The 13242-nt window shown below is 39.9% G+C and overlaps 1 protein-coding gene across 4 annotated transcripts in view; it reads left to right on the forward strand.

Annotated features, from left to right (window-relative positions):
• PLEKHA1 (pleckstrin homology domain containing A1) overlaps positions 1-13242 on the forward strand; it is an 87436-nt gene that overhangs the window by 16288 nt on the left and 57906 nt on the right. For all 4 annotated transcript variants that reach the window (XM_039481392.1, XM_039481393.1, XM_039481390.1 and 1 more), the window contains exon 2: positions 7475-7635. In XM_039481392.1, coding sequence (XP_039337326.1) covers positions 7495-7635 — 141 coding nt within the window. In that variant the 5' untranslated portion in view covers positions 7475-7494. The remainder of the gene's footprint in view (positions 1-7474; positions 7636-13242) is intronic.

Here is a 13242-nt window from a genome sequence, read left to right on the forward strand (position 1 = left end):
TTTCAATAATCTTGCACAAAAACAAAAGGATTGGGATGGGATGCTGGTGAGTGAGGTCAGCTGTGGATTTGTGGATTTTCCTCATTTGTCAAAATGGGCCAAATTTTAACAGTGTGTGTTCTGCAAGTTTCTTTTCTTCGCAAGGATGTTTAACTCCAGGCTGAAGAGCTCCTGTCTGATTTGCCTGACTGCCCACAAAATAGGGGTTGCCACAGGTAGTAAAGTGGGAGAAGGGGAGCTATCTATCCTTTGTTAGACACTCCCCATGGCTCATGATGAACCAGTTGAGCTCCTCCCAGAGGCTGGCAGGTGATCAGTCCATAGAGTAGCCAGAAACTTTTCCCCTTCCCTGCAATGGAACAGGTGACCAACAGGGGAGGTGCTGAGCAGCTGCAGCAAGTAAGGGACAACAGCTGCTCTGAGTACTGTTGGGCCTGGTCTACACTGGGTGGGGGGGAGGATCGATCTAAGATACGCAACTTCAGCTACGAGAATAGCATGGCTGAAGTTGACGTGTCTTAGATCGACTTAAAATAACTTACTTTTCATCCTCGCAGCACAGGATCAACGGCCGCCGCTCCCCTGTCGACTTTGCTTCCGCCTCTCACCGAGCTGGAGTTCAGCAGTTGACGGGAGAACGATTGGTGATCGATTTCTCACATCTACACTACATGTGATAAATCAATCCCTGATAAATCAATCGCTTGGCTTTCAAACTAGAACTGCTCCTGGGGCTGCCAGGGAAATTGTGCGAGGCAGCTTGGGAGATGGCACTGCCTAGCTCCTGCCAACAGTGATGAAGCTGGTTCAAACGATAGGGTTTAAAAATCACAGAGCAGATTAAGTAAAACACTTTGAGTTTATAATCCAGTACAATTATTTTGAACATAGTAGTTCCCCATGGCCATAATTAAGAGACTTGAAGACCACAGATTGGATATCACTGATGATGATGATTAATTCACAAACCGTAAACTCCGCTTCTAGCCTTTTCTATTGTGAAGTTTTCCTTTTAACTTATGCTTTCTCTGTGTTAAATTGTTGTGCATGTAATAGCTTTAAAGATAGGGTACTTTCACATTATGATTTAAATGTCTACAAACATCTTTTGTAGTAAGAACATCTTAGTCCTTGAAGCTAAGTATGTATGTGTGAACTTCTGAGAATATTCAGTACTTTTACTGTACATCATTCAAGTATATTTTCATGTACATCATGTTAATGTTTTAAAATAAAATCCCTTTCAAATGCCAATGCAACATTTTATAGAAAAGACTTCTGGTAGCAGTGTACCTTCCTGTACTCTTATCAGCTACTTATCAGGAAAAGGTTTTTGAGAGAGTTAAAGGTTAAACACAAAGTTCAAACATTCTGGCATATTCAAACATGGCAGGAAGTGGAGGTGATGATTATGCAAAAACATAAATCACAAGAATGGAAAATTGTATATTAATATTACACATGAGAATACAAAGATTTGAGGAAATAAATGTAGACAGGAAAAGAAAATTGAAAACTTGCAAGGCATGGGGGGAAGGGGGGATGGTAACCTTACATAGTGTATTGGGTTGTTACACCAATCTCTCTTTGTTAGCATTAGTACTGTTAGCATAAGATAACAGTACTAATGCTAACAAAGTTAATAATTTAGGCTTTGATCATGTACTGAAATTTACATGAGCAGACCTTTGTGCTCACGTGGAGTTCCGTTGACTTCCGGGATGCTCCATGTGGATTCCATCGTCATTGCCTCCATTGTTCTCAGCGCAGGACTGGTGCTTTAACTGGCAAAGGAGGTACCAGACTGGGAAATTGTTAGAAACACCGGGTACTTCCTTAAATTTTATAGGACACTCTTACTGGAATGTGTGTAAGAGTACACCCAAAAGAAGCCAGCCTAAGTCCTAAACAAGAAGCCAAGAGAGCAGGAGCTAATTTTACTTAGGACTTATGTAAACAAATACAAAGAACATTAACTGACCAGTCTCAGTTACATGGCTTAAGAAATACTTCATTTCCTAATTTTTCACTGGGAAGCTGTGGATTAGGATTAGTAATGCTAGACTTAATACAAGCTATTTGAAGGTACACCTCTACCCCGATATAACTCCACCCGATATAACACGAATTCAGATATAATGCGGTAAAGCAGTGCTCTGGGTGGGCGGGGCTGCGCACTCCGGCAGATCAAATCAAGTTCGATATAACGCTGTAAGATTTTTTGGCTCCTGAGGACAGTGTTATATTGAGGTAGAGGTGTATGGGGAAAATCAGGAATACTTTTTACTTCCTAGAAAACTAGTATTGGATTTTAGAAGGAAAGCAAAGGAGTTCATATGCTGCTTTATAGATTTAGACCTTGATCTAGCAAAACATTTAGGCATATGTTTGATTAGAACCGTAGTCATACAGGGTTTTAAAAAGCACCTAGGTGATTTAGGAGTAAAAATCTCAGACTTTCTATGGGACTTGTATTCCATAGCTCCCTTTAATATTGATGAAATTATATTTGAATTATAACATTTTTTTTAGCTTAAGTGCTGGTGGAATGCTAGATTGGTAGCCTTGGAACCAAGCTTCTTATTCAAAGAAGACGACTAGTATGGGAATTGAGCACCTCTGCCATGCCACTGTTGAAAGGATCTCTTTAGATGTTGTATGGTAGTTCATTGTCTGTCTGCATTCTTAGTCTCTCTAAGAATGCCCGTAGTGGTAATGGCATTATGAGTTAGTTGCCCCTGAGCAGCAGAGGTACAGCTGCTAACTCATGTCACATAGTCCACCAAACTGCCATCTGATGGTAACCACTTTTGCCTACTATAATCCTGAGTTGGATTAGAACTAATATTAATCTACTTAAGTGAAATGTTTCTATAACATAATGGTGGTAATTTTTTTACAACTGAAAGTGTTCAACTGTGATCTTTTACACTGGATTCAAATCAAATTTAAACGTATATCTGATACATGTCTATATTCTGTGGTTTTCTTTAAGAAAACCATAGAGCATCTTATTAATACAATTACTAATTTTGAACTAGTGTTCTGCAGAAAAAATAAGTTATGAAACTTAATATTGTAGGCTATCCTATAGTTTATGCTGGATTTTTAACAAAGGACATACAGGACTGAGAAGTGGAATAGTTTTGTAAGCCAAAAATTAGAGGATGAAGTTTTGAAGCACATTTTTTTTCTTGTTAAATCCAGTATACTGACAAGTAAAACAATCCCTCTGTGCTTTGGTCCCAATCCTGCCAAGACTTAAGGCCTAGGCATAGTCACACTGTCTTTAGTGGAACTAATCACATACTTCAGGTTCAGTGTGTGAATAAATCTTAGCATTATTGGACTCTTTGGGAACTGTTCATACTTATGTGCAGTTTCAGAAATATTTGTTTTAACAGCCCATTACTGTTTAAAACCTTCAGCTATGGATTTTATGAAGTCAGTTCTGGATCATCTCATCAACCATTCTACTGCTGTTCTTCTGTATCCTCTTAAAAATGTAATAGGAAACAATTTTCTTTGAAGATTCTATTTTTTTTTTTTTAGCAGATCTCAAATATGGGCTTTTAAAACTTCATTCTCTGCCTTGCTGGAAAAAATGGGTTCAGTTTTTCTTGTTTCAGTTTCTATGGAGTCTCTGCAGAGAATAGAGTTTCAACCTGTTTTGACAGGAAATCAGCTACCATTCCAATATTTTCTTTTTATAGACATCCCATTTCTCTGGTGTGCCTGTACTTCTTAGCAAACAGTTAAGCTGTAATTGTGCCAATAGTGCGACACACAATTTTCTAGAGGGTATAAATGGTGAAATTTAGGAGGACAGGACACCTCCATATTATAAAGCTGCTGCTTTATTTAAATTAAAATATATCTGTTGCTAAGTGTTTCCAAATTATGGACACAATTTATATAACAGACACACTTGATCTTGCCATTACTTAGTTATTTTTGCAGCAGAGAAACATCTCCCCACTCTAAAATGATCCCAAGAGCTTGTGTGTGAACTGTTAACAGTATGGTTACTAGATGAGGCTGTCTTAAGAACTAGCAAACATCTGTTTCCACAGTTAGTCATATCAGCCACACATACTATGTCTCTGGCCTGAGATGTTGATATGTAAATTATACACTGCTTGAGCAAATATTAGTCTTACAGTAGTCTAGTATTTCCTTGACTATTTAATTTAAGCTTTTGAAATTCTACAATATTGTCAATTGCCTTAAATCAGTGGTTCTCAACCTATTTATCAATGTGGGCTGCATATGCGGCCCACAGAGTGTTACTTGGGCTGCAGGTTGAGAACCATAGTGCCCCCTCCCCCGCTGCATCTATCTGCCCCTCCATCTTCGTCCCCCCCCCCCCCCCGCCCCTATGCTCAGTGCCCTCTGCCGAGAGACCCCTCCACAGAGTAGGTCCAGGGCTGGGGGGCAGCCAGGACCCTGGACTCTGCCCAGGGCCTGCGGCCTTTAGCATACAGCTGAGCTGGTACATAGCTGTGTGCTAATTGGGCTGCATGCTGCCCATGAGTTAAGAACCGCTGCCTTAAATATACACAGTAATTTTCCTTTTGGGAAAATGAGGCAGCTTACTTCTAGATGAAGGGTTTAAACTCCTTATGATGTCCTCAGAAAAACTATGGAAGAAACATCTCAGATATCACCAAGTAAAATGTGCCATTTCACAATTTTGCAGTCTAACTCCTTAGCTAGCAGGTACATTATTTTTATCTAGTTTTTTTATAAGATGACTCAACCCCTTGATATTTCATTTCCTTCCAGGTTTCTGCTTGCTAAAAGCTTAAGTTTCATTGACCATCTTTAAATTCATTGCCATTTTTCTCAGTTTTTAAGTATTCCTAGTATGTTCATTTTTTTTAATGAGATGGCAGTGATAAAAATTAGGTTTATTTTTCTCTGACTTAAAGTGAATAAAACTATGGACTAGCGTACATGGTGACAAGAGTTTAGTGGCATACTGAAATTGGAAACTAGATAATCACACCCAAGCAGGTGATCCCAAATATAAATATGTAATTAAAAATGTGACTACAAGTACCTCATATCTTGCCACGATGCATGAGTAGGAGTGTGTACGTACGTACACACACACACACACACACACACACACACACACACACACACACCTTTTCTCCCCCTGTCCCAATATAAACAGAGAGAGAGAGAGACTACCTGATGACTTTCAGACAAGGATATAAGCAGTGGAAAAAATGGATGACATTCTAATAAACTTTTAACGTAAACTTCACCATGTTGCTCAGTAGAGCAGTCTGAAAGCTCCCATTGGTGAATAAGTTTATATACCTAAACTTAATTGTACAGAGTTGCGATGCTAATTAAAATTGGTATTTTTAATCTGTACTGTCCCTTACAAAGTATAAAAGCATAATGCAAGACTATAACTGCTTAGCATCCTGCTTTAAAATATATTGACATCAGGCAAGCTTTCATATGTGAATTTTTAATGTTGATTTTACTTGGATTTTTAGACCACTATTCCAAAAGGATGGAAACTTGCTTGCTTACAGTGTCATATTTAAGAGCCAGTGACTTTCCTGGCTCCTGAGCATAAAAGCAGAAGAGGATGATGCAATGGTCTGTAAGTGAGATGGAGCAGCAAAAGATGAAGCAGACAAAATGGGAACAGGTGGTCAGCAGTATAAATAAAGATTCAGAGCTGATTTTCCAAAAAAACACATGATGGCATCACAAATCAATGCCAAAGATTTTAGTTTTGGGTTTACATAGTGTGTGCATAACTACCTATAGCTGTTCATGGATACTTAATCTCCCTCACCTTTTAGTAATATTCAAGAGTGAAAGATTTCTGATTTTTGGCTGAAATTGGTGTGCTTTGTACAAGAGTTTCATATATAAAGATAGCTGCCCAGAAGCCCCTCATCTGAATTTCCTTTCCCTAAACATGTTTCAGAGTGGTAGCCATGTTAGTCTGTATCAGTAAAAACAGCAAGGAGTCCTTGTGGCACCTTAGAGACTAACAAATTTATTTGGGCATAAGCTTTCGTGGGCTATAGCCCACTTCATCAGATGTATGGAGTGGAAAATAAAGTAAGCAGGTGTAAATATACAGCACATGAAAAGATGGGAGTTGCCTTGCCAAGTGAGGGGTCAGTGCTAACAAGGTCAATTCAGTTGGGGTGGATGTGGCCTATTCCCAGCAGTTGACAAGAAGGTATTAGTATTAACAGAGGGAAAATTATTTTTTGTAGTGACCCAGCCACTCCTAGTCTTTATTCAGGCCTAATTTGATGGTGTCAAGTTTTCAAATTAATTCCAGTTCTGCAGTTTCTCATTGAAGTCTATTTTTGAAGCTGCTTTTTTGTTGAAGAATGGCCACTTTTAAGTCTGTTGTTGAGTGTCCAGGGAGATTGAAGTGCTCTCGTACTGTTACAATTCTTGATATCTGTTTTTTGTCCATTTATTCTTGTGTAGAGACTGTCCCGTTTGTCCAATGTACATGGCAGAGGGGCATTGCTGACACATGATGGCATATATCACATTGGTAAATGTGCAGGTGAACAAGCCCTTTATGGTGTGGCTGATGTGGTTGCATCCTATGATGATGTCCCTTGAATAGATATGTGGACAGAGTTGGCAATGGGGTTTGTTGCAGGGGTTGGTTCCTGCGTTAGTGTTTCTGTTGTGTGGTGTGTAGTTGCTCACCAATTGACACCATCAAATTAGGCCTGAATAAAGACTGGGAGTGGTTTGGTCACTACAAAAAATAATTTCCCCTCTGATACTCACACCTTCTTGTCAACTTTTGGGAATGGGCCACATCCACTCTAACTGAATTGGCCTCATTAGCACTGACTCCCCCCCCCCCACTTGGTAAGGCGACTCCCATCTTTTTGTGTTCTGTATATTTATACCTGCTTACTGTATTTTCCACTCCGTGCATCTGGTAAAGTGGGTTATAGCCCATGAAAGCTTGTGCCCAAAGTTAGTTTCTAAGGTGTCACAAGGACTCCTCGTTTTCCCTAAACAGAATATGATAAGCTATCTCAGACTGTAGGGCTGCTGACAAATAACTTTTTAACGGCAAAAGACCTATTGTTAAAAGTGAGAAGAAATGTAAATCTGTTATCTAACCCTTTGTGCAAATCAGTGAAAGAATTTTTGATTATCCTATGCTGATCTTGTGTAAACTAATAGGCATGGTGTTTCGCCAGCATTTAACACACACATACCAAGGTTCTGAACTCAGGGTATATAAAACATATGTACTTAATAGTTATATTTCTAAGAAATGTATAAAAGTTACTCCTGTGGTAGGAAAAACACTTGATCTTAATTTGATCTGTTCCTATGTGGCAGCTTCTTTCCTGAAAATGCTCCTAGTAGTTGAAGCTGTGCTCGAAATGTACAGACCAGTCTTATAATCAGTGAAAGTAAACTTTTTGTTTTAATCATTGTTTTTGTTTTGCAGTGTAATGTTCAGGCTTAGAAATGCCTTATGTGGATCGTCAGAATCGCATTTGTGGTTTCCTAGACATTGAAGAAAATGAGAATAGTGGGAAGTTTCTGCGGAGGTATTTTATCCTGGACACAAAGGAAGACAATCTGGTATGGTACATGGATAATCCACAGGTACGATGACATCTGGAATAAAATTGTGGAAGTTACCAGAAGTCAAATATTTTTTTTTGACCTAAAGCAAATCTATTGTATACATGGAAGAGGGTTTCAGAATGAATTTCATCGAATTTGCAGCTCTAAGGAAAAATTTTTAAAGTAAAATATTAATACGTAGCTAAATCACTTGTATCCCACTTCCTTGATTAGGCTACTCTCTGAAACCCTTTATTTGTAGGGGAAAACTGTAATTAATGTTTCACAGCTTAAATAATTTTGTTAGCATTTGGAGTTCACAGTCACGCCTGGAAAATTCAAGCAGATGCTTGAGGTCAGTGTACCATCCATTGTAATGGCATAGATAAGGGATTTGAAATATAGGTATAAGTTCAGAAAACTCCTGAAATCAAAGCCAATTTTTATTGGATAATACTGTATACTCATGCACATCTATCATTATGGTGCCTTTTTTCTATGTTGAACAAGTTTTATTCCTTGATTGTCTATGGTCCAGGACTAAGGCTTGGAGAAACTTTAAAGCTCAGATATAAAAACTGTTAAAACTTCAGTTTCACAGCACTTTTCAGATTTTATAGAATTAACATCCACTAACTAAAATAATTTTCAGTATTTTTAATGAAACCATAGCTTTTAAAATTATACTCTTGATTACCCTCTTGCTTTTCTCAACTGAAATTAGACTGTTTTAAAATAAAATATCTCATCTTAGAATTATAGGTTAGTGATTTATGCCGTTACACCAGTTTTCTGCTTTCTGCCTCTAATGGTCTGAAACCACAGGCCCTAAAATCAAATTGAAATCGGTGTGTGTGAGGAAGGGTAAGTTGTTAATGAGAACTAATTGAATTATATTTTTAAGGCTTGTTTTGCAAATTAATAGGGCTAGAAATAAATGACATACCACCACAAAACTAAGGAAATAAAATGTAACTTTCAGAACTAATCCTCAGTTAGAAATATTTGAGATCTGAATTATTACATAAGAGCAACCATTCCAAACTCTGGGCATGCTTGGCAAATTATTAAATTTACGATAAGTACGTAACATTCTTTCTAAAACTGTGTGTGCGCGCGCGCTACCCTGGGAATAATGTGAGTATAGCCAAAAATAGTGAAATATCCTACCAGTGGCCCCTTCTCTTATACCAGTGAAATTCTAACTCATATACTTCTGCTGACTGCAACTGTGGCAGTGTCTCCTGAAGAAAAAAGTAGTTTCTTAAATAGGTCCAAAACCATTTATATCTTCATTGGTCAAAACCAATACCTCAAAATCAATCCAGGAAACAGTAGGCCACTACTATAGATGAGGTATGTTCAATTTGCTCTCAGAATGACTCACTGTTTCACAAGCAGTCTGCCAGATTCTGTATCAGCTACATTTTCTAGACTGATCTAAGATGTGTTCCCATGGACAGTATATTGTAGTAGTCTGATATCAAAATAACAAAGACATGGATTAAAGTTGCAAGAGGAGCTTCTGAAATAAATGATCTTCCCCTGGATTCTTACTTTTCTAATTGCTTGAAGTTTTTAACCAGATTCCCAGATTGCAAACCCAATACATAGAACCATAGAAGATTAGGGTTGGAAGAGACCTCAGGAGGTCATCTAATCCAACCCCCTGCTCAAAGCAGGACCAACACCAACTAAATCATCCTAGCTAGGGCTCTGTCAAGCCTGGCCTTAAAAACCTCTAAGGATGGAGATTCCGCCACCTCCTTAGGTAACCCATTCCAGTGCTTCACCACCCTCCTAGTGAAAAAGTTTTTCCCAATATCCAACCTAGACCTCCGCCACTGCAACTTGAGACCATTGCTCCTTGTTCTGTCATCTGCCACCACTGAGAACAGCCTAGCTCCATCCTCTTTGGAACCCTCCCTTCAGGTAGTTGAAGGCTGCTATCAAATCCCCTCCCTCCCCATCACTGTTCTGCAGACTACATAAGCCCAGTCCCTCAGCCTCTCCTCGTAAATCATTTGCCCTAGCCCCCTAATCATAAATGGCAGACACATACCCTTCACTTGAAGGAGCTGATGTTTTTTCTGCTGTATTCTTTGCTGGTTTTCCCCAACCAGCCAGCAGTTGTAGTTTTATAGTAGCCAAGTAGTCTTGGCCTGGACACAGTCCAGACAGTTTGCAGTCATCTATACCCCAGTCTCTCCCAGATGCTGAGCAGTACAATCAGCCACTCCTGGTGGATCAGGTGACATGGAGATATAAAGCTGTGTGTGATTAGCATATTAAAGATGTTTCAACCCATGTCTCCTTTACTGAATTTCCTAACAACTTCATATACATATTGACAGAGGTGACAAGCTGGGCCCCGGAAGAACCCGCAGAAGAGTACCTTCAATGAAGAAAAGTAGTTACCAGCACCTCCATCTATGTGTGTCAAGCAAGATGGGCATAGAGAAACCAGGCGTGTTACCTGTGCTGTAGTTTGCAAGTGTGACAGAACCTAACAGTTAATATTATCAAAGGCTGTTTACAAATGTAGTAATGTTGTGATGGATATTTGATGTCATCCTTCTGGCAATGGATGATGCTCAAATAATGCTACTAGAGTTGTCTCTGGACCTTAAAACTGTTGGTCTCTCAAACTAGTGTTGGCGCAGGTTTAGGACTTATATAATTGAAGTACTGTGTCCTTAGGCTAGTACATTTTTCAGTTTTAATACTTGCCTTTCTTAATGAGGTGTTGATGTTTATTTGGAAATGACTTGCAATCCTTAGATGAAAGGTGTTATGAAATTGCAAAATAGTTACTAAATTCTTAACTCTGATTCCATATTTTCAAGATGAACACACATCTGGATGCATTGTGTATCCATATATGTTGAAATTTGTAGCAGTCTTCGTACCAAATGTTTGTACCAACCTCATCTGTAGAAGATTAGTTATAAACATTGTAGTTTAACCTCTGCTCATGCCCCCCCCAAAAAAACCTCTTCATTTATCTCTTTAAAAAAAGATATAAATCAGTAATGAGATTTCTGTAGGTTTAAAAAAAATGATTAATACGTACTTTTAAAATTTTGCTTCATTTTTGTGCCAAGACCAAGAATCCTGGGATTTGTGATGCTTGGTAAGAAATAATTGCACCATATTTTAAAGCTGTTGTGTGAAATGTTTTGGTGAGAGTTGTGTTAACTGTTGTTCAGAATTATGAGATCTTAAAGTTGGGCTTTAGAAGGTTAATACAGAAGAAAGATTTTTAGGCATGTTTTAAAATGAAATTTTTATTTCTGCTTGACACTCTCAAAAAATGTGATTGAAGTTAGTGGAACTACTTGCATACATGAGCATTTGGTCTTAAGTCTGGGAGCTCAACTTAAGTTCCAGCGGGTTTAATTCTCTTTAGTTTTTGTTATTACTTGTGAATGTTAATAGCAAAACTTAGTGTTGTCTATTAAAATAACCAAAGTGGCACTAGAAGCCGAGCTTTGGTGGCATGGCTGCTTTTTGTGAATTTAAATTGCCAATACTCACTCTGGTTTAACTACACAGCTCTTTTACTTCACATTTTACTTCTGTGTGGTTGTGTAATTTTACTGCCATTGCTTGTGCTTTTGAGCAGTTCAACAGTTATTTCTCATTAGCGCAATCAGCCACTTGAAAAGCAAAATTGTAGCTCATACTTTCAGCTTTGAGAGGTAGCATCCACACTATATGGATCTGGAAAAGTTTTATAAATCTAAATAAAATTTAGAAACTACAAGCTGTTTGCACAGTATGTGGTACCAATGTGTCTTCTACAGTACAAGAAAACCATTTTAAAAAAGCAAACATGGTATTGAGACATTTAAGGCATGGAGTATAAATCAGCTAAACTAAATTGTGCCATGCAAATATTCTTATGCTATTTGAAATATTGTGGAATCTTGCTATATCCAAAACCATAAATGAAATCGGGAGAGTGCAGTATAGATCAAAGTGATTTAAGGCTGAGGCAATCAGAAATTATAGGTGAAAAAGAGGAAATAACTTCTAGAAATTAAATAGAGCTTTTTCAGATGATTTACATTAATGGGGGGAGTACAACTGTTCCTTTCCTCTTAGCCTTTTGTGGTTATGTCCCAGTCACATCAACGGAAACATGCAGAAATGTTGTGAAAAGTGCAGCTCTTCAGAATTTGTGTTTAATGATACATATGCTCTATTTTTAGTGTTTCACTCAGGTATTTGTGTTCTCTTATGGTTAGTACTCACACACAGATGAAGGGGTTTTGACTGAAGTTAAAAATTGACTCATTGATTCTTCTTGAGCTGTAGAATGGCTGCAGAGCTGCTCTGTGGAGGCCACTTCAAAGAGCTTGTATGAAGCAGGCCCTGGCATCAGGCGCACTCACCATCCTGTCCCTCCGCAGCCTGGTGCTGGACTCACAGCTAGGAGCCCCCAGCTGAGGTGCTCCCAGCAGCAGAGGGAGATGGGGCCCGCCTCCTCCAGCTACAGCAACCTCTGGGGCTGCTGCCCAGCCCCAGAGCTTCTTGAAGCACGGAGAGGCACTTGGAGATGGGTCTGATCTCCCCTCGAGAGGCCATCCAGGGGAAGGACAAGTCATGTCCCTCTCCAGCCTGGCCAAGGCTTGCAGCTAGGAGCACCCGAGCTGGTAGCATGGGGAGATCTGTTTTCAAGGGGGCTTATTTCACAGTCCATGACACATTTTTCATGGCCGTGACTTTGGTAGGGCCCTAAGCATAACCTCTGTTGCACAGGGGTCTTTTCCACTCACACCTTTAAGTATATGCAGAGAAGGTTGTATTTTCCATTGTGTAAATGTACTCGGATATTCTAGGAAATGAATGATCCTAAGACCATGTTTAGCAGCGCATCTGTACACAGAGTTTGTTATTCCAAAATATAGGCTGTAAAAGCAGAATACAGTAAAAACTGTTTTATCTGGTATGTTGGGGGAATAGTGGGTGCCAGTAAGTGAAAAATGCCAGTTAACTAAGAGGGGGAGGGAGTTTGGGCGAAGGAGGGGGTGTGGGGATGAGGGTGGGGTACTGGAAGGGGTGTGGGGTGCCAGCTCTGGAATGGAGTTTGCGTGTGGGAGGGGGCTTGGTGCAGGGGTTTGGGGCACAGGAGGGGATGCGGCGTGTTGGATCTGGGGCTACTCATGTCAGGTGGCTCCCTGGAAGTGGCAGCAACCTGTCCCAGCTGCTCCTAGGTGGAGGGGCAGCACCTGCTGCGACTCCACCGCCCACAGGTCCCATTGGCCAGTGTTCCCAGCCAGTGGGAGCTGTGGAGGGCAGGGACAGGGCGCTGAACTGCCTGCCACACCTCTACCTAGGAGCAGCCGGGACAGGTTGCTGCTTGTGGGGAGCCACTCGAGCTGAGCAGCCTCTGGATCCCACACCCCTTCCTGTGCCCCACCCTGCTGCCCTGAGCCGCCTCCTGCACCCAAACTCCCTCCCAGAGCCTGTGCCCTAACCCCCTGCCAGCCCCACTCCAACTGGACTATAAGCTGGTATTTCAATGAAGATCAGAAATGCAGGTTTATAGAGCTTTCTGGTTGGTAAAGTGTCAGATAAAATAGCTTTTACTGTACATTGGGATGAAAACTGTCCTGCCTCACACAGGCTCAAAAAAGAAAG

The sequence above is a fragment of the Mauremys reevesii genome, linkage group 7 (assembly GCF_016161935.1).
Source record: "Mauremys reevesii isolate NIE-2019 linkage group 7, ASM1616193v1, whole genome shotgun sequence".
Classification (NCBI taxonomy): domain Eukaryota; kingdom Metazoa; phylum Chordata; order Testudines; family Geoemydidae; genus Mauremys; species Mauremys reevesii.